We start from the raw sequence: 21,741 nt of genomic DNA, 5'->3' as shown, positions 1-21,741 counted from the left end.
TGTGTGTGTGTGTGTGTGTGTGTGTGTGTGTGTGTGTGTGTGTGTGTCTCGCAGGAGAGAATTTCTGGAAGGGTTTCCTTCATCTTGGCTGATTTTGTGTTGGGTATTGTAACAGTATATCACAACTCTGAGTACAAGTGTACTCCTGAATCTTGTGAGTTTCTCCCACCAACTGACCAAACCAAAGAATCTTGGGGACTCTTAACACTAAATTAACTACAAACAGAATAAATAAAAAAACCAGTAAGACGTGTCAAACTTTTGAAAAGTAAAGAAAGAAAAGAAGGAAAAGAAAAAGTAAAGAAGCATCTTGAAAACAGAAGAACGGCATGCTACCCAGGAATGTGCCCGAGGAGGGCCAATGTGAATGACAATGACTTTATCTCAAAGCAAGGAGTCCATAAGGAAGTGCCATATGTGATAAAAAGAACTGCCAAGCATGGAGTCTGGGTCTGGTTCACTGACTCCTTGCAAATGTGATAACAACAAAAGAGAAAAAAAAAAAAAAAGGGAAAATTCCAAGACTATGTTGCTGGTAGAAGTACCCTCATTACTTAGGGTTAGCTAGAGAACAAAAAAGAGAAGAGTAGGGATCTTCTTAGAGCATGAGGAAGAAGGGAGAGCAACAGAAGGACAGAAATATGTACCTTTCTTTATGAATTTTATAACTTATATTTGATGGCTGAAATGAAAACAATAACAGCTGATCTTCAGCAATGACGTTTAAGTGATCTATTTTTATTATTTAAAAAATTAAGTGTCTATGTGTATCGGTGGGATGGGGTGTGTAAGTGTGAGTGCCAGTGCCCGTGGAGTCCAGACAACAGAGTCAGATCTTGTGGAGCTGGAGTTCCAGGGGACTGTAAACAACCTGATGTGGGCAGCCCCGCGATGACTTTACAAGTGGTCGGGAAGTGCCAGTGCTTCACTCAGTGGTTACTGTGTTGATGTCAGCAGATGGAAGCAAGTTACATACAGAATGCCCTGAGCCACAGTGCCAAAAACTAGACAGAAGAAATAAACTCAGAACACTACAAATCAGTTAAGCTAGAATCCTCAACGATTCTAGTAAACTATAAGCAAGAAAGAGAAGCAGAAGACTGCGAATCAGAGGAAACAAACAGCACAAACCACATCATGGCAGGCCTTGGTACTACCATAATAACTGCCAGGCAAAAAGCCCAGATCACACAGGCCACACTTACCATTTGGCTTTCTGGAGGCTGTTCCCTGAAGGTCTGAGGAACAGTCCTTGTGGGAGGCTCGGCCTGGACACTGGCCTGGAGACTGTCTGCTGTGCTCTGGGTCAGGGCTCTGGGCTGTGTGGCCAGCAGGTGGCTGTTTGTTAGGGGCTGCATTCTGCCTGCTGGGCTCATTCTGGGGGCTGGGTGGAGAGGGGAGGACTTGGGGCTTGGGGGGATCTGTGCTCAGTAGCCCTTTTTGCTGTTCAGCTTCCTTCCGCTTGTTTTCCTCCTCCCGTTTTCTGGAAACAAGCCAAAGAAGAGGAAACTGTCAAAAGGGTCTCACCTGCTTCAGGGTCCTCAAGATGGCCTGAAATGTTGAGAGGAGCTAACACACCACGGATGGATATGAAAATGCACTTTCTGGGATGCGCTCTTTCGCCACATACGACAGCAACCACCTCCTTATACCAGGCCATGTAGAATGTAGCCGAAAACCATCACAGAGATCAGCCTGCACTGCTTAGAAACACGGCCTAACCAGGTCACTGGACTGTTCTTGGAGTTTACCAAAACTCTACCCCTTTCTCTCCCACTCCAGAAGCACAGCAGAATGCCACTAAGGACCGAAGTCACAAAGATTGCCTGCTCTACTTGTAAAACAAAGCATCACAAACAGCCACGATGGCACGGGAAAGTCACAGCTTCAGCCAAGGAACCAAGCAGAAACACTGTATGTGAGACCTCTGCGATGATCTTCAAAACCAGACAGTGCATCAGTGGCTCAGCTCAGCCTCTGAGCAATAGTACAAAGGAGCCTGGCAGGAGAGGCCATGTCTAGAGACCAGCAACGAGGGAAGAGCTTAGGTCCTGACTCTTCACATGTTAATGGGCCAAATCACCTGGGACCTTGTGAGTTACACATTTTAATTAACTTGGGTTCTACATTTCACATTTTCTTCAAGAGACTAGGTAACAACTATTGTTGCTCTTCTGGCCTCTCCTGGAGCAAGCAGGCTTATGAGAGGAGAGCCTTGTGTGTCACCATGGACTGTGGGAATGAAGGGTGCCCCCCTGTGATGTCACCTTCTGCATGGTTTACCACAGTTGTGCATGCTTTTTCACAAGCTACCCAACAGTCCATAGAACCAAGACACCAAGCGGGAAGGCCAGAGCTGCCTGGATTGGAGTTTAGAGCAAAGCTTATTTAGATTTCAAGGGACAAAGACAACCCAGAAGACAGATGATTTTAAACTGTGTCAAACTCTTCCTAGGGTCCTTCTGTGTGGAAAAGACTCATTGAGTCTCATCACAGAGAACACGGCCAGGCAGGTTGGGATGAGTCCTATTTTGATTGGCTCTGGTTTTGATACACCTCTGCCAACTGCTGACCTAAGTGTGCTATCTAGCTGCTGTAGACTAGCTTGACATATATCATAATCAAGAGCTGGGTCCATTACAAGCTAGCAATGACAAACAAGGTGACTGATAGGTGGCGAGTGGGCAGTCTGGGACATGGGTTACATCTCAGAAGAAGACTGAAACATCTAAGTGGCTGCAGTTCTGCTAAATGATCTACGCAGGGAGAGGGAGCTTTGTTCTTTATATAGTGCAGAGAAACAAAGTGGCCTTAAGAGAATGGTGCTGATCTTTCCATAGACACATGAGTATGGCTGTCTGGGCTGGCATCTCTGTGGATCTGCATGACAATAAGAGGGGCTCACAAGTGACAAATGAGGTTTTATTGTTTCAGCAGTCACACAGTTCTTTTAAGAAACCAAATGTCTCTACTTAATTTAAGAAGCTACTATGCAGCCAGGGACAAGTGCCATTACCAAAGACCTCTAATATGGGCAAGTCACATGACAAAATGGCAGGCAGCCTGACAAAGGGATGAGACTGTGTAAACATCAAGCAGGCTGCTTTCTGGAGACTTCTTTGGAGAAGGAATGCTGTTTTATTTTTATAGAACTAAATAACCAGAACTAGAAGAAATGACATATTCATGAGGGTATTTCACTCAGCCTCGGGTATAAGAATATGAAGGTATTTCTTTTTTTAGGAAATAATGTGGGTTTTTGTTTGTTTGTTTGAGCCAGGGTTTCTCTGTGTAGCCTTGGCTGTCCTGGACTCACTTTGTAGACCACGCTGGTCTCGAACTCACAGTCACCTGCCTGGCTCTGCCTCCCTGAGTGGTGGGATTACAGGCGTACACAACAATGCCCTGCAGATGTATTTTTTTAAAAAATTAAACCTTTAAGTTGTCACAGATATTAAATCCTTGCTCTTCCCAGTCTCCTTGGATCTGTTGGGGTTTAAAAGGGGAAGAAGGGTCCCAGTCCCCATCTTCTAGCTCACAGAGCTGAGTCCTGCTGCTCTTAACCCATCGGGGGCTGATTTGCTCCTGCTCAACATGAGGCTGGAGAACATGCTGCATGGCTATGTGAGTGCCCAGTGTGCTTGAAGACAAGTGGCCTGTAAATGCTGCCCTGAGCAGAGCACGCGAGTTCAACGAAAGCCTTACAGAGACTCACAGACGGAAAGGGAGACCGTCCGGAGGCTCTGCTCTGTGATGGGCCATCTGGACTCTCCGCTTACAGGTAACCTGGACTAAAAATACCCTAGGTCGGCGAGCACACCTTGGAGTATGTCTATGATGGTGGTTTTGAGAGACAGTTAGACCCTGAGGCCTCTGGTCTAATAAATGCATCAATCTCTTGATGATCTTATTGTAAAGAGGTGACAGGTAGAGGTGGGCCTAGCTGGAGGAAGGAGGTCACTCGAGATGAGTGTTTGAAGCTATATTTTGCCCTGACCCTTCCTGTTCTTTTTCCCTGCTTCTTGGCTACCATACCTTGCCCACCAGGAAGGATGGGTAGCACTGAAACCAAGAGCCAAAATCTTTCTTTCTTTAAGTTGTTTCTGTCAGTCATTTTGGTCATTAGTAGCACAGAGGTAACTAATACACAGTCCAGTGCTTCCAAATGACAAAGGGGGAAATTAAGGCACAGAAGGCATGTCTAATGTGTAGCCACTGGGCTGTGAATGTGGTCAAACATACGTGTGTGACAATGTCATGTCATAATCTCAAAAAGGTTGGGGGCTGGTGAGATGGCTCAGTGGGTAGAGGTGCTTGCTATTCAAGCCTGGCCTCCTGAGTTCAATCCCAGGAACCCACATGAAAGTAGAAAAAGTTATCCTCTGCCTTCCACGTATGCGACAAGATGTGAGCCTACAGACACACGTACCACATATATGCAATACGGGGAAAAAAGACTATACACCTCCAGAAAGTGCCAAATGACTTCTATGAGGAGGTCTAGAGCTGCCTTATAGAATATTCAGTTGTTGAATATTTATTTGTTGAATTCTAATGTACATCACATACTGTAAGGTGCTGGAGATATGATACATGACACATAGTCCCTGTTCTTAAGAAGCTGACAGTGAAGTTGGGGAACCAGTTCCACATCCCCCTGAGATAGGGAGAACTGGATAGGAAGAGTGCTAAGACTGAGGTGTCTACACAGAGATACCAGGGATGCAAGAGGCAGATGCTAATTAGACAGAGACAGGAAAAGACTCCTTATGAAGTATGTAAAAATAGGAGAGGAGCGATCAAAGAGGTTATTCCAGGCTGGGGAAAGAGCAGGAACAAAGATTTACAACCCAACTCTCACCCAGCTTTTGACTTAGAATTCATCTCACAGACTAGAATTTCCCTCTGAGAGGTGGAAGTGCATCCCCCCCCCCCCCCCCCCCCCCGGTAGAGATGACAACTGAGCTGGAAAGTTTCCAATGCTGAGAGCTGATTATTGCAGGAGACAGAGAAGGCTTGGCTGTAACCTTTCTGTGGCTGTTGCTTGGTATTCAGGTCTCAGATCCTACCTCTTCATTATTTCTGAGTAACAGTTGAAGTAATATTTGGTCTCTTATTTCTTCCACAGGGAATAAGAAAATGTTAAAAATGTTATGTGTCTGGGAACTCTGGCTTATAGAACGTTAGAGCTGGAAGGACCTCAGAAATGGTAATTCAGTCCAGTTAAAAGAAAATGAGCCACTTTGATAATAAGAGTAAAAAAGCTGTAGCTCCTCTTTCCCCAAAATGGAATATGCTCTTGACATATGAAATGCTGTGTATGGTCTTAGAGCATTCCTAGAACCTTGAAGACCATGTGATTAAGGAAACTTCTTTTCATGTACTGATGGGAAATTGAGGCTCTGAGGAGTTGGGTTGTGTGAAGAAGCCACAGAAGTAACGCCTCACGGCTTAGATGACATTGTGAGCAAAACAGTGACAAGCCCTGAAGAGCTAGGGATGTTAAGGGAAGTAGCTGCAGCAAGATCTATTGCAAAACCAAAGAGTGTCTGCGGTAGGGATGGGAGTGACAGAAGAACTCCTTTGGCTTGTGAGAAAATATTTATACTTTTCTATTTGGCTTTGAGGGGTAGCTTCAAGGAAAAAACTTCTGGGGCCTAAGGAGCTGGGTCAGCCGCTAAAAGTGTGCACTGCTTTTGCGGAGGACCTGAGGTTGGTTCCCAGCATCTAATCAGGTAGCTTACAACTGCCTGTAACTCATCTAGGGGGATGCTATGCTTCTCTAGTCTCCGAAGACACTTGTAATCACATGTACATATTCACACACACACACACACACACACACACACACACACACACACACACACTTAAACATGACTTAACAAAAAATAAAAGAACTATTAGATAGAAACTTCCATTGATGAAATGTGCTGTCTTGAGAGAGACAAAATTCTTCATCATTTGATTTTTTTTGAGGACACAGAACTCCTCTTGTAGAAAGGACTTTAGCTTGAACTGGGTGGCCAGCCTGGACTTACTTGTGTAATTCTACAGGGCCCTCTCAGTCCATACAAGCTAGAAGGAAGTCCCGGTCTCTCAGTTTGAGATGGCTGACCATCAAGTCTGAAGGTGTGTGGGCACTGTAGCAGAGAGAAGAGAGACCTGGAGACAATGCTGGTATTCAGGAGGGACAGACAGTATAGAGTGCTGTTCCAGGGATCTAATGGGTTTTCAGGTGACCATAAGATGGCAAAGTGAAGATGCCCAGTGGACAGTGGAAGACACAGAATTAGTTTCGGGAGGTAATGGTGGGAGACTGATTAAGAGGTTTGATAGAGAGGTGATCTAATTAAAAATAATTTTTTGAGGAAGGGTCTGTATTCAATGTTGCCTAGACAGGTCTTGAAGCGCTGGACTCATATGACCTCCTGCATTAGCCTTGAGTAGATGGAGCTATAGATGTTCTGGCTCTAATATGATTTTTAAGAATGGGTACATTTTCAGTAGAAGAGTAGTGCTAAGCATTTTCACTAAAGAGTAGTGCTGAGCTCAGTGTGGAGAACTCAGCACTACTATTTAAAAGATGGAGGAAGGGAGAGTAAGTGAGATGAGAGAGCAAAATAAAAGCCTGTAAAAAGAGGCTTCAAAGAAGACAGGGTGACTGACATAAACAAGGTTCTGCCTAAGTCTGATTTCCACTCCATGCTCTGGCAGGTAAATTATACTGTGTTTATTTTGGCAGCGACATAAGCAATGCTCTGTGAGTTATGAAGTGCTTTTAAATAAGTTTGGGTATTTCTTAAATATGCCTTTCTAAAATACCTCTAGAAAATATATACGCAATCTTGTCTCTCCCAACTTCACCCTGAATTAGAGATTACTTTCCTTCGTGTTTAATGAGTCCCTTTCACCTGCTTACTTTACAGAGGCGATCCTGATGTCCAAACATGGGTAGATGAGAAGTGGACATTGAGCTAATGCCATGTGCCTGGCACACACCACCTTCAGATGCAGCAGCAGAATTCTGGGTTTTATTTCTTAAAGCAAAATCTCGAAGACAAATTGAACAATGACTCGGGCTTTAAGAAGCAACTTTTGAGAAGTGAGACAAATGAGAGCCATCTCCAAGAGCTTCACCTGGGGTCTATATAGTGATGATTGTGGGAGGCGGGGTTCCACACAGGAATGAGTGTGGAGGAGGCGGGGTTCCACACCGGGATGAGTGTGGAGATGGAAGTCTATTCCGTGATGAGCACAGCAGTAAAGGTCTATACATCGGTGACTGCAGGAAGCGGGGGCTATGCAGTGATGGGTGGGGGTCTATACAAGGGTGACTGCAGGAAGCAGGGTCTACACAGTGCTGGTTGTGGAGGTGGGAGTCTACAACAAATGAGTGACGTCTGTAAATGAGGAACAGGAGACACTGCAGCCTTCCCAGTTTGTTTCGTTGCAGTGTGATCACAAGCAAGCCCAGCTGCCATTTATGGGTTCCCAAATGTTAACTTCAGAAGCTGAAAATTAAAACCCTCATTGGAATAACAATGAGATAGAGTTGGTTTGGCATATTGCTGTTTCAAGCCTCTGGACCAGGATACTGAACGTTAGGAAAATATAAAACTGTAAAGCACAACCCTGTTGAAGAGTGCCAATATTTTACACCATTCTCTGTACAGGAGATACCAGAAGTCAGTTCTTAGTCCCTAGTTCTGCACTGACTCACCAGTATGTTCATCCAAACTTGTGGTCCCTCTGGGAGAGGAAGAGGAGGCTCCCAGTGCAGACTTGGGAGTCTCCACAGACCTGAATAATGCCCCGAAATCAGGTAGTCTACCTCATGACCTCTCACAGATGAAGAAATCAAGGGCTAGAGAGAAACGCTGTCTTTGATCACTGTAAATCTCAAAGGCTTTGAAGTCAGCCATCCTCCCACTCTGCTAACCCTCTTATTCCTCTGGGAAGGAGTACATGAAGAACTCAAGCCTCTACAATTGAAGCAGAATGGTTTGGAGGAATACATCCCCTTATGTGACATATAATGCAGCCATGCTGCCTTTGGAGAGTGGTACTTCATATTCAGGTGTATACGATTGAATTATGAAGGACTCTTACATGTTATGCTGGAATTTATGGAACCATCAATAGGAGGAAATACAGTAGTCCCTCTGTATGGTTTTATTTCTTTTAGTGTGTTTCCCACTGTGAATCTGGGACTAAAATATTAAATAGAAAACTCCAGAAACAACCAATTTCTAAGTTTTAAATTTTGTGGCAGGCTGAGGAACCTCTTGTTTTGAGGGTCACCGCTGTGGTGCTGCAGAGCTGTGTTCACGCACCTTTCACACTTAATAATACCTCTGAAGCACAGGAGCAGATCTGCCGAAGAGGGCTTTCCTCAAATAAAAGCTTTAAAAAAAGTGCACAAGATATTCTGAGAAAGAACCACATTCTTGTAACTTTCTGCTCTATTGTTACGATGGTTCTATTGTGAGTATTACTGTCTTAATCCCTTACTGTGCCTCATATGTAAGAAAAGCTTATCATGGGCATATACCATTATCATCATCATCATCGTCAACAACAACAAAGCCAGTATGTCCAGAAACTGCACAGCTTGTGACAGCTCTGGAAAGCCCCTGATAATGCTGCCTAGTGAACATCAGAGTTTAGTGACATGAGGTCCGTACAGTATCAGTTGTTTACTCAAGGCTGAGTGGGAGTGGAGACTGCTGCTCAGTGATAGAAGAGTCTCATACTGGGGAAATATCAATATCAAGGTAGCATTTTTGAATCCTGAATTCAGCACTTTGACAACATCTTAGGTCCAGAACTGTAGGCTCTGGTGATATCCAAGGCATCAGGCATTCACTGGGAGTCTCACAATAATCCCTCCAATGGGGGCTCCTCCTGGTACAATATTCCATCTTATACAGAGAAACAGCGCTCTCTTAAAACTAAGGATTCTTCGTCATGTGTACAGGTCCCTTACAGCTGTCACCCACGAACAGGATTTGTAAAGAAGGTTACAACAAAGAGGTGTGTAGAGGCTTTAGGCTAACAGTGAAGCCTGTGTCATTAGGAGTGCTTAGAGTGGCAGTGCGCACCTCCACTCCGTGTGGGTGAAGCACGAGGGTCAGGAGCTTACAACCAGCTAGCTAGCCTACTTAGCAAGCTTCAGGCCAGGGAGAACACCTGTCTCAAAACCCAGGTAGATGGCAACTAACGGATGATAACCGAGATTGTCCTCTGGCCTCTACAAGCATGCACTCAAGTGTACATGCTCATGCGTGTGAATGTGCGAGCACGCGCGCGCCCACACACACACACTCTTGCCTGAATGCCAGGAGAGGCAAGAAGATAAGTTCTCTCTACACTTAGTCTGTGCTGGGCCTTCCTCCTTCCTTAAGGCCTCGGTCCTCTGAAGACAGAGGGGAGGGCGCAGCAAGAACTAGTGTGAGGAGGCACTGCCGCATCCAGAGTTCTGGCCCCTCCCACCTTCCACCCAGCTTCCCTTCTCAGCTTACAGCTACCTGGGTGGCTCAAACTTACTTTGCTGCAGCATCTTTTCTCAGCTGTTCATGCTTCATGAGGAGGTTCTTCCGGTCTCGGAAGGCTTTTCTGACCTTGTACCCTTTGTAGACCGCTTGGATTTTGAAGGCAGCGATGTCTTGGATAGCTGCGATAGACAGGGCGCCACGTTCCAGCATGAATTGGATCACCTCGTGGCGCTCGCCAAGCAATGCATAATCAAGGGGTGTGTACCTGAAGTTAGAGGAAGATCAGTTTTGAACAGACGGTGATTCAAGGCACAGTGGAGCTGGGAGGTGGAGTGCACACCTTTAATCCCAGTACCCAGGAGGCAGAGGTAGGTGAATCTTAAAGTTCAAGGCCAGCCTGCTCTACAGTGTGAGCTCCAGGACAGCCAAGGCTACACAGAGAAACCGTGTCTCAAAAAACAAACAGGAGCAAGCCAATAAGCAGCATTCCCTCATTGGCTGTGCTTCAGTTCCTGCCTCTAGTGTCTTGCCTCAACTTCCTTTGATAATGGACAAGATATATGATGGAACTCTCTCCTCACCTAAGTTTCTTTTGGTCAATATTTTATCACAACAACAGAGAAGGAAAACCAACCAACCAACCAACCAACCAGCCAACCAAAAAGACCCTTGTTTACCATGGGCTATTTCCCAAGTCAAACCTTCTAGCCTGCTCTCCTTTTTTCTCTAAGAAATACAAAACAGGAGGCTACAGGCCCAGCCTTTGTACAGCTGAGCTCTGGGAGCTGGCTCACAGGCTAGAGCAGTGACTCTTAACCTTCCAAATGCTGTGACCCTCTAGTATAGTTCCTCATGTTCTGGAACTGTACTCATTATTATTGTACTCATTATTTTTGTTGATACTACATAATTGTAAATTTGCTGCTACTATAAATCATAATGTAAATATATGATATACAACCCTTGTGAAAGGGTTGTTTGACCCCAAGGGGGTCGTGACCCACAGGTTGAAAACCACTGGGCAGCGACTATATGAACACTTCCCTTTTTGCCATGTGCCAAGCGAATCCCTGTACCTGCTTGAAAAGGTCCTCTAAATTATTTTTCTGTAAATACTGATAATTAATGCTTATGAAAAGACGCCTGTCTTCAGACAGTGGAGACGGACTCCAATGACACAGAGGGTCCCTGCAAGTCACTGCAAGTTAACGGGATTGTTGACTAAATGGTGTTGGCACAACCAAGTAGCCACCTGGGTAAAGAGACTTTTTTGTTTGCTTGTTTTTGAGAGAGGATTTTTCCCTTTTGCCCAGCTAAAGAGTCTTGTATATTGTATCATATATCAAAATAGTCCAGAAGGAGCAAAGATATACATATAAGAAGAGAAACCATGAAGGCACTGGAAGATTCCATGGGAGACTGAAGAAATAGGAAACAGGAAGTCCTTCCTGAAAAAGTTGTATGAAATTTAAAAGACTGGTAAATGTGACTAAACAATAATAATAAAAATTATAGGGAAAATATCAATTAAATGATACGTTTTACAACTTCAGATGGAATTTAAGTACAAAAACTGAAGTAAAAAGGATAGCCTACTACCAGCAGTAATGTTACTTTCCAACCGCAGCCTTGATCTTTTGGGGTCTTAGCTGTCCTCATCTGTTAAAGAAGTGAATGTAGAAAGTGATGGTGACTGGGAAGGGGCTTGCGCTGTGCCCGCACGCAGGAGCAGTCCCTGCATATCAGCTGCTGCTCCTCTTAGCACAGGACCCACGCTGCAGCAGGGTTTATGATGCCGCAGCTGCCTGCCAGAAACAGTTCGCAGGACCAAGCTCACGTTTACCCCATGACAAGTGCACACTGAGGCTGAGTCTGCAGGGTGACTGAGGTTGTCCACACAATCAGAAATCACCAGCTGACATATAGTGGGGAAAGGTGATGATTATAGGGATGGGAGGGTTAGACTCAGACAATCACATAGTGACTACTGAAAAGGATATCTCTCTTTACAACTTGCCTAATAGTTACAGTGAGGCATAAAAGGCTGAGGTTTTCAGAATAAGTATGGTTTGGTTGCTTCAGGAAGGAAACTGAATTCAGAGCCTGTGTCGGGTGAATAACAGAGCCATGTATGGTTTCTGTACTGAAGCCCTCGCTGAGAAAATAACCAGTCATTTCAGAACACCTCAGTTTGCCACTACTGTTCAGGGAAGAGCAAGTCCTAAGTAAGTAGCCTCAAATGATACTTCTAAATAGATGTTATTTTGTACATTCTGAAGAACTAAGAGGTGGAGCGTCTCTCCTGGCTGCACATTCACTAGTGAAGAAGTGATCAGAGAGCCACTGAACAGAGAGTAGTAACCTGCACTCACCTTCGCGAGTCACTGAATGCAACATCTTCGTTTCATAACTAGGCAGAGACCCAGGAAAGGCAAGCAGCTTGCCGACACCTATGCAACCAGCTTGTACAGAATGTAGACTGTAACTAATTGCAAGTAGCTCTCAGTTTTAAAAGAACCTCCTTTTCTATCAACTCTTGAATATATTCTGGTAGAACAGAACTGCTTTTGAGATCAATCTGCTTTTTATAACGTGCATATTACATTTTTTTCTATGTTTACTTTTTTCAATTTCTTCCTTTTAATTTTTGTTGAAATATTTTAAAGCAAACTGAGGAGTCCTGCCAGTCCATCTCTCTGTGTCTCACCTTACCATAGGCATGAGGATGCCAACAAAATGTCAGGAACTTCTTAGTAAAATACACAATTCCACAATTGTCTCCAGCATGTCTTTTAAAATTTTTTGATTTATTCAAATTAGAATTTTTAATTAAACGGATCTTAGCTTCAAAGAGACACAATGTAAATATCTAGCCAGATTTTAAGATTGGAGTTTTTATCTAGTGTTTAAGCAACTGACCATGGTGTTGTTATTACCATTCCATTCCAAATTCCATTTAGAAGCATTCAAGTACTGTGAATATTCCCATTGACATGAGAGAGTAGCTGTCAGATAGCTATTGACTGAGCGCCAGAAGGAGTTGGCAGAAATGATGTCTATTTGGGGAACATCACCTGGTTAATGTCTATGCACAAGAGGTAGAAATTAGCACTACATTGATGGTAACCAGCCAAGAAACAATGTAGACACTGACAAGAGATAACATACAATTGGACCTGCCACATGGGAATGGGCTGGCGGGCTCAGCAGAATGCCCAAGCCTGAATGTCAATAAGCATAAGCAGCAATGCCAGCTCCTCACATGTATACATCCTGGAGCACTGGGGAAACAGACAAGCAGGGGGACGGGCACTCTACAGCACGGTTTTCCATGGTTTCTTTACAAAGAGAACAGCTAGGAATTAACACTCTTAGAGGAGATCCTTCTTTTTAATCACTTCTACACTTCACAGACACTAACAGATTTGTGATTGGCTTCAGGAAATAAGAATTAATTAATTCTACTTAATTAATTCATTGCTCCTGCCACTGCTGTGTGTGTGTGTGTGTGAATGTGGGTTGAGCCATTGTACACACAGAGATCCAGGAACAACTTTCAGGAATTGGTTCTCTCTTTCTACCCTGGGCTCTGGGGACAGAGCTCAGGACACTAGGCTTGTTCAGTAAGTGCTTTTAGCTGCTGAGCCATCTTTTCAGCACAGACATTCTTTAAAGAAATCACTAATTTGGGAGATTCTTATCTTTCCCTTTTGTTTTTCATCTGGAGCTTAAATAGAGGTACCTTCAGTTTTCCCCTAACAAAGACAGACTCTGGAAGAAGATACGGAAGCCTGATCATAAACTTAGTTACTGTTTTCAATTTACTAGATCCAAAATTCAAAAAATCTTTCCCTTTGCACTTGGTCCTTCTTCTAACCAAGCTGGGGATAGAACCCAGAGTTGAGCACATGGTAGGCAGGCACTCGAAACTGAGCTACATTCCCAACCATGTCTGAGCCTTTTTATTGGGCCTGAGTGCCTGAGTGGCAACTCTAACATATTTTTGTGAACCATATCATTCAAGAAGGCAATGTTTACAGATATTTATATATGTTCAGCTTTCATCTCAGCTTCTCCATGTTTTCACACACTTGATGGCAGCCTTTTGTTCACTAATTATATCCTCATGACTAATAGAAACAACTTAAATATATAACCATTCTGCTGGCCTGGATGAATTCCTGGGCCTGGCCAGTCAGGATTTTACTGCCCGTATGTTAAACACAGGCTCGAAAAAGGACCTTTCCTCATCTGCAAATGTGGATTTGCGGTAAGGAGTACCCAAAGTTTTGAGCAGGTGCAAAACTCCCATGGTTCTAAGTGAATACTGCATGAAATTTGGCTCTATTCTCTGGCTCAGGATTGCTTGGTACAATGTTTCCTTATGAGTACACATAGTATTTCTAAACCAATAGGTCAACTTGAGATTTTTTTTTTCTTCTGAAAGAAGGATGTGAGACACTATACTCACTCCCTTCCCAATTAACGACTTACCTCTCCTCATTGTTCTCCATCTGATTAGGGAAAGCAGCAAAGTCTAGCAGTAATTTAATGGCATCAAGGTAGCCATTATTACAGGACCAGTGCAAAGCTGTTCGTCCCTAGAAGTATGAACAAATCAACAGTACTGAAGTAAGCAGTTTCAGACACATGGTTATGATAACTCAGAAAAACAATTTCCCAGCACATTGTTTAACAATAAAGAAGGGATAATATGACGTATATAAAGGAGAAATCAGATGGTTCTTAATCAAAGTGATTACAATTAGCATGCTGGTGAAAAGGCACCATGCGCTGTCCAACACGAGACCTGAGGAGGATTTGACATTGCCCATGATACATTCCAAGAGTGTAAACCTTGACTTTCACTACCACAAAACAGGAGGCAAACTCAATTTGAGTCAAATTCAATAAAATATTACTGAATTTATACTGTTATTCTTGGTTGTCAACTCATCTACATCTGGAATTTACATAAACGCAAGTGGCTTCATACTGTGGGGATTCTTAATGAAATCATCTGAAATGGGAAGATCTACCTTAAATCTCGGCCACAGCTTCTGCTGGCAGCCTATATAAAGGACAAAGAAGAGGGAAGTGTACTCCCTTTGTCTGCTTGGCCTTACCCCCACTGGCAAGTTCATTCTGTCACTAGGATTAGAGCCTTCTTCTTTGGGAGTCTGATATACTGAAGACCAGCTGAGACATCCAGCCTGTGGACTGGACAACTACTTGATTTGGGGACTTTCTATTGGTAGACAGCCACTGCTGGACTAGGTGGACCACAACCTACAGCCTGTAAGCCACTATAATAAATCCCATATATAAAAACATATTAATATACTGAATATATAGGATATATATTCATTCCATAAGTTCTGTTCCTCTAGAGAACCCTGACTAATACAAATGGCCTGTATGGATTGTCAATGTCACAAAAGATTGAATAAAAGCTGCTTGCCATCAAGCCTGATGACTTGAGTTTGATCCCATGATCATGGTGGGGGGGGGGGACAACTGACATGACCTAGACATGTGTGTGTGTGTATACATACATGTATATGCCTACACACATAAATAATTAAATGTAAAAAAAGAAAGCATGAAACTTGCAGGAAATAAGATATTTACAGTGCTAAAGGTGTCAGAGGAGAAGCTATCGCAAGCCTAACTATGTCCACATCTAACACAGCTTCTAAACATAGCAGACAAACAGACTGGATTAAAGGGGGTTAGAGCCAAAATCATAATGCTAAGTTAAAGAATATTTAAAAGAATGTATTTATTCATTTATTTCATAGTGGCAATTTTAAGTTTAATTTTGTAATGGCAGATGTTAGAAACATTAAAAACACTGAGGATATAGAAGATATAAGTAATACAACCTGATTAGTGGTATATAGATATGAAACACTGCATTAAACCATGACAGAATTAGAATTTTTCTTATTATATATGGAGTGTCTAACAAAATCAGCTGTAAGCTGGGCCATAAAGACGTTCTCAAAAGAATCACATCCTTCCCTGCAAAGATGTCTGTATCTTAACTTCTAGAAGCCCTGACTTCTGGTGCTACATGGATAGCCACTGTCCTAAGATGGGGAGATCACTGGGTCCTTTGTGTGGGTCAGCGGTAATCACAAGGATCACAAAGGTCTTTCCAAGGGAAAGGGCTGTGTCAGTGACTCAGCTAGCACCTGCCAGCTCTGACAATGAAGGAGCATGGCATGACTCGAGCAGCCTCTAGATGCTGAAAAGAAAACAAACAAAACAATCTGCTTCTCAGGGTCCCAAAACAAGGCATCCCTGCTGTACTTGGATTTTTTAGTCCAGTAAGACTCCTGCGACATAATTAATTTGTGTCAGATGTTTGTGCTAATTTATCACAGGAGCAACAGGTAACTAATCTATTAAATTAAGGTTGAGAAATAAGGAAATTTCCAGGTATCTGGAAATTAAACAATAGACTCCCAAATCATGTGCGGTCTAACAAAGTGAAGGAAAAGAAGAAAATATTTTAAGTATTTGACAGTGAAGGTGTGACTTAGCTAAAGCAAGGCTTGGCCCAGGTGGGCTGACATACAAATATTAGACAAGAGTACTGAAAAAATGAAAAACGAATTTTCATCTGAAGAATGTAGTATCCTAGCTCAGGAGACTGAGACAAAAAGATCTCAAGTTGGAGGTTAGCCTGGGATAAATAACAAGTTCCAAGATGAGCTACATGGTGACAGTCTGTCTTTCAAAGAAAAGAAAAAAAAATGTTTGTGAAGGGAGCACCTATAATCCCAGCTCTTGGGACTCAGGAGGTGAGGGCAGGAGAATCAGGAGTTCAGCATCATATATGGCTACATAGAAAGTTCAAGGCCAGCACTGGGTTCATGAGACCTTGTCTTACCAAACCAGGCCCTGCCCACCAAACCAAGAGTAAGTCACACTTGAGGAGAGCATGTTGTAAGAAATAAAGATGAGAGCAAACACCATTCAAAAAGCAGATGTGTTCAAAATGTAAAGTTAACACAGACAGATGTCCTTGGAAGGTTGAAAAAGGCAAGTCGGAAGTTAAAAAGAGAGAGAAAGATAATACATACTACCAATATATACACTTAATAGAGAAATAGCTATGAGTCTGAAAACATAATCCAGACAGGAGCAGATATGACCAACTTTTCATAAATACAATTGGAATTTAGAATAAAATGGACACATTCCCAATAAAGTGCACTTACCAAAGCAGAAAGGAGATCATTAGGAAACAGAACAGTCTAACAGCCCCTAAAGATCCGGGTCAGGGATAAATAAACTACGCATTTAAGAAAATTCTCACAACCAGTGGACTTCAACAGCAAACTTTACTGAATACTTAAGGAAGAAGTAACATTAATCCTATATGAATTCCTGGAGGCAGTACTTACTAGCCCTTGTCAGAAACTCCTTCCTACCCAAACCTGACAAGCAATAAGAGAGGGAAAATATCATGAACATAAGTACAAAGTTATAAAATATTAGTAAATGAAATCCACCCACATATAAAACTACACACTACACTGTAAGTGAGGCTCACTCCACAAGTGTAAGGCAGGGTTACATCTGAACAAAATTTGGTCAACACGATTCACTTCACCAACAGAAAAGAGAGGAAAAGAAAAGGATCATGTGATCATGTTGGTAGACACACACAAGTATTTGACAGAAATCGAAGTATGATTTTATAAACTAGAAATATGTTCTCCTGCAACTGAGAAGTATTAAAAGCCAGATCTTTGGGAAGCCAAAATAAGTTAAAGATAGCCAGTATCACCAATTCTATTCAGAATTATATGAACAATCCTAGATATTTCAAAACAGATGATTCCAAAATGCTACCCATAAAAATGAATAGAACTGGAAAGTTGCTTGATATAAGCATGTAAGAATCTGCCCACTTGGCAAAACATAAATGGCATCCTAAATTATAAGTGACACATTCCTCCTAATATAGGGACAAGGACCACAGTTTACATAGTTTTTACTATGTTACTTTTAATTTTTTTAAAGATTTCTTCTTTATTATTGCATTTATTTATTTATTTAGAATGTGTGCACACCTGTTCCATCATGCAGGTGGTCAGCAGGCAGCTGCAGGAGTTGGTTGTCTCCTCACTCAGCCATCTTGCCAGCTCCTCACTATGTCATATTTTACATATAATAACAAACTTGGTAGACACTTCCTAAATGGTTAATAGAGAATCTATTTTTTGACTTAGAAAACAAACATGACTTATAGATAGTATTTTGAAGAGTTAAACCAGCCCTCCCAAAGTGAGTGCTAGGTAAACTGAGAGGAACTCACACTGCACAGAGGAGGAAGAATGGATTAAATACTTCCTTAAGATGCTGATAGTTCACACACGCGCGCACACGCACACACACACACACACTACACACATCACAGCTGATCACACTGTATCACATTTGTTACTCTGACTAGGTAATCTCCTAGGGAGATTATTCTAAGGGAACGATCGGAAAGAAGATAGATAAATTCATGGAGATGACTCCAGCAAGCCCGAAACAGTGGCGAAGTGTCCACTTACGGGAGTTAATTACTGAACTCGAGTTTCGGGTAAGGGTTCCCCACTCCCAAGTGGTGTCACTGCAGGGTTGTTATTGAAACTACCTAAGTTCCAGTTCCCTCCGCTCTGAAGTGGGAGAGCGACAGTCACTACTTTATGGTGCCGCTGTGAAGGCTGAATGATCTACTGTTGAAGATAAGGCTCTTGGTATTTTGGGATATTAAGTAGTTGTGATTATGAGAGAGATTATACAACTGAGAAAGTGCTGGTGCTAATTTTAAGTGAACAATGGGTGGTTTCTAAGATCACATATGTGTATATATATATATATATATATATATATATATATATATGCAAATATTTTATAAACATTTTAAAAATGACTCCTGGTGAATATACACATTAAATAATATAAAGATATAGAGGAGCACGAGAAGAGAATATTGTCAAATGGAAATCATCCCTCTCCAAGCGATAAAACTTTTCTACTTAGTTCATAACAAAGAACACTATGTGCCATGCAGCTGGCAGCACAGAAAGCTCAGGTTCTACCTCTTTGTCCTGGATGTTGGGATCTGCATTGTTTTCCATGAGCACAGCCATACAGTTGATGTACCCTCCGTATGCAGCACACTGAAGTGGCGTTCTTCCTGCATAATCCTGCACATTTGGGTTGATCTTATTTTCTATTAATATCTGGCAGACATCGGCATTTCCCCCGAGTGCTGCCCAGTGCAGAAGCGAATGTCCATCCTGGTCAACCAGGTCAACCCGTGCTCCACCTGGCAAAGCAAAACTGCAGTGAAAATGTTGAATGTGGACAGCATCTATTCCAAGGAACAGAGGCTTAAAAAAACATAATGATGTCCTTTAAAAGGTTTTCTTCTCCCCCAAATACTTCCACTGTCAGTGCCAGAGCTTTCGAGAATGCCTTAAGGTTGGGACTCATTCTCTTTCAGTGAATGAAAGTGAGGGGCTAGGGGCAAAGTGATTACCTGAAATCAAATGTTCACCAACAGGGGAGGCTACAGGTGAAGGCAGAGTTGTCTGGTGCCACTTGGGCACACTTCCTGAACTTTATGCCACGTGGCTCTGTGTGTGAATGAAGGAATGTTCCACAATGGCTGTGCTGTAGAGTCTACCTTTTGAATGAGCCCTAACAGAAGCACTTGTACCAGCTAACCTTTAATAAGCGTCTGAATCACATCTCTGTGCCCCATCTCACAGGCTCGGAACAGTGGAGTGTGTTTCATGACGTCAGTAGCATCCACTTGGGCATCATTGTCCAATAACAACTTCACAGTGCTGACGTGGCCAGAAAGGGCAGCAGCGTGTAAAGCTAAAACAGAAGCCAAAGACACTGGTAAACTCTCAGAACTTTACCTTTTAAGTATCTTTTTCTTCCTCTTATGATTTCTACCTCATTGTGGCTAAATGCAATCTAAGTCCTTCTCTCTCTCTCTCTCTCTCTCTCTTTCCCTTCCTCCCTCTTTCTGGCCATGTACATAGTGGTGTTGGTATTTGAGTGGAAGGTGAGGACACTGCTGAGTTCCAGTTGTACTCAGTGTTGTACTGGAGATTTTCTTTTCCTTTTGATTTGCAATAGGGATTTCAGACAAAAAGACTTTCATGTTCACACTGGATGCTAAAAACCATGTTTTTTTTAGTAACCAGCCTGTAGTTACAGGGGTTTAATTAAAGCAAGAGTCTGGTAAAAACTGATGAGGCTGTCAGGCAGCAAAGGTTTTAGAGACACGGGAAGTTCTCTCTAACATGGGACAGCAACATGCATCCACATTAAAACTTGAGGAAAGACCATAAAAAAATGAGACTTGAGGACACATTTAGATATGCTCATCCCTTAAAACATATTTTGAAATGTTGGTAGCTACTAACATGCAGTTTTTTCATATGTATGTATGTGTTCAGGTGAACACACCTGCATGTGCACTCACATGTGCTGAGGTTGGGAGTTAACATCAGTGTCTTCCTTGATTGTGTGTGACCTTTCATATTGACGCAGAGTCTCTCACTGACTCCGAAGGTCACCTGCTTGGCTAGTTGGGGCAGTCAGCCTGCTCTGTGGCTTCCTTGTCTCCAATCCCGAGCATGGAAATTACTGGCAGGCCTCCAAGCCCACTCACTTTTTCTGGTCCTCACACTCGCATGGCGAGTGCTTTACCCACTGAGCTATCTCTTCAGCCCCAACTCTGCATAGTTGTAAGTTTCTGTTCTTTTTCACACAAAAGTGAATGCGGAGACAAGTTTCTACCTTGTGTCTACTGTGCAGCCAAAGCTATAACCCAGATGATGATGCCCACCTAGTAGAGGAAATGATTTTAGCCATAATACGTGAAAGAGATAAAGCCTCTGGAGCAAGGTCCTGGCAAACTCAAGCACAAATAGTGAAAAGCCAAGTCAAACAACACTACCTTAGGCACAGTGATCTCAAGTTTCTGTCTTAGAAATCTGATAGCACTTTTCAGCACCCGAAGAACCATAAGTCCATGTGCCAGCTCCTACCTGTGCCTCCGTACTTGTCCGCCATGTTAATGTCGATGTCAGATTTTAAACTCAGCATAGTCCTGAGCACATCATCACTGCCTTTCCCCGCTGCCCACATGAAGGACGTTCTTCCTTCCAGGTCGGAATCATCTTTCACTGACGGATGCTTTAAAAACACTTTAACTGTTTCCTGTAAGAAAGCTTCATTTGAAACCCTGCAGCAGTGGGGGACATTCCTTTCATGATAATAAAGCACCTGTTAGAGGGGAGTCCATGAAGAAGATGAAGATTTCCCCTGCTGCTTTTCTTTCTTTGTTTTTTTTTTTTTTTTAAATAACAAAACCTCAATTTCCACTGAAAATTATGATCTCTCCTTATATATTAGTTTTAGTTTCTGGAATGCTTCAAAAACACAAACTAACTTTCTTGTTCAACACCCTTCAGTTTGAGAATGATGACTGGCCCCTCCCAGGGAATACCAAAGAAGAGGTAAAAAGACAGTAAGAACCAGAGTTGGGTGACTGCTGTCCAACAGTACCTTCTGGACATGACAAAGGCTGGTGCAAGTGTGAACTCATGGCAGCTGTGACTGCCAGTACAAGGCTGGGCCTGTCAGTATTTCATCCTGAAGGGAGAAGGGCTTGTGAGGCCCCCGTTCTCTGGGGGACTACTGACAATGTTGGCTGTGGAACGAGCATTGCTCTCCTCCTCACCCAGGGGGCAACCCTGTTTAAACCCAGTGTCACACAAGAGGAGCCATGGAAGTAGGGAGGGGACTTACTGAGGAGAAGGGTTTGAACAGGAGAAGGTGGGGATGAGTGAAACTGTCAAAGAACAAAAAATAATTTTAAAAAGACAAAAAAAAGAGAAGTATAAAATAATTGAGAATAAATCCCTTTGATCAAACTTTAAAACTTATTTATTTATTTTTATTTGTATTGGTTTTTTAAGATAGGATTTCTCTGTGTAGCCTTATCTGTCCTGGAACTTGTGCTATAGCCCGGCTGGCCTCAAACTCACAGAGATCTCCCTGCCTTTGCCTCCCAAGTACTGGGCTTAAAGGCATGCACCACTGTGCCTGGCAAGTTTTCAAACTTTTAAGGCCACTGTTAGAAATGAAAATTAGAAGATTGAAACATTCAGCGTCAAGACTTACATTAAGCTATACATTTTCTTGTGCACTGCAC

The 21,741-nt window shown here is 42.8% G+C and overlaps 1 protein-coding gene across 2 annotated transcripts in view; it reads right to left on the bottom strand.

Moving 5' to 3' along the window:
• The window catches only part of Invs (inversin), a 139,317-nt gene that overhangs the window by 15,804 nt on the left and 101,772 nt on the right, over nt 1–21,741 (bottom strand). For both annotated transcript variants that reach the window (XM_055605247.1, XM_055605248.1), the window contains exons 8-13: nt 20,573–20,744; nt 19,233–19,388; nt 18,602–18,831; nt 13,989–14,095; nt 9,547–9,759; nt 1,206–1,483 (exon numbers count right to left, since the gene is read on the bottom strand). In XM_055605247.1, coding sequence (XP_055461222.1) covers nt 1,206–1,483; nt 9,547–9,759; nt 13,989–14,095; nt 18,602–18,831; nt 19,233–19,388; nt 20,573–20,744 — 1,156 coding nt within the window. The remainder of the gene's footprint in view (nt 1–1,205; nt 1,484–9,546; nt 9,760–13,988; nt 14,096–18,601; nt 18,832–19,232; nt 19,389–20,572; nt 20,745–21,741) is intronic.

Source organism: Psammomys obesus, unplaced genomic scaffold (genome assembly GCF_907164565.1).
Source record: "Psammomys obesus unplaced genomic scaffold, mPsaObe1.curated_primary_1811, whole genome shotgun sequence".
Taxonomy (NCBI): domain Eukaryota; kingdom Metazoa; phylum Chordata; class Mammalia; order Rodentia; family Muridae; genus Psammomys; species Psammomys obesus.
This window is presented reverse-complemented; position numbering and strand designations above follow the sequence as displayed.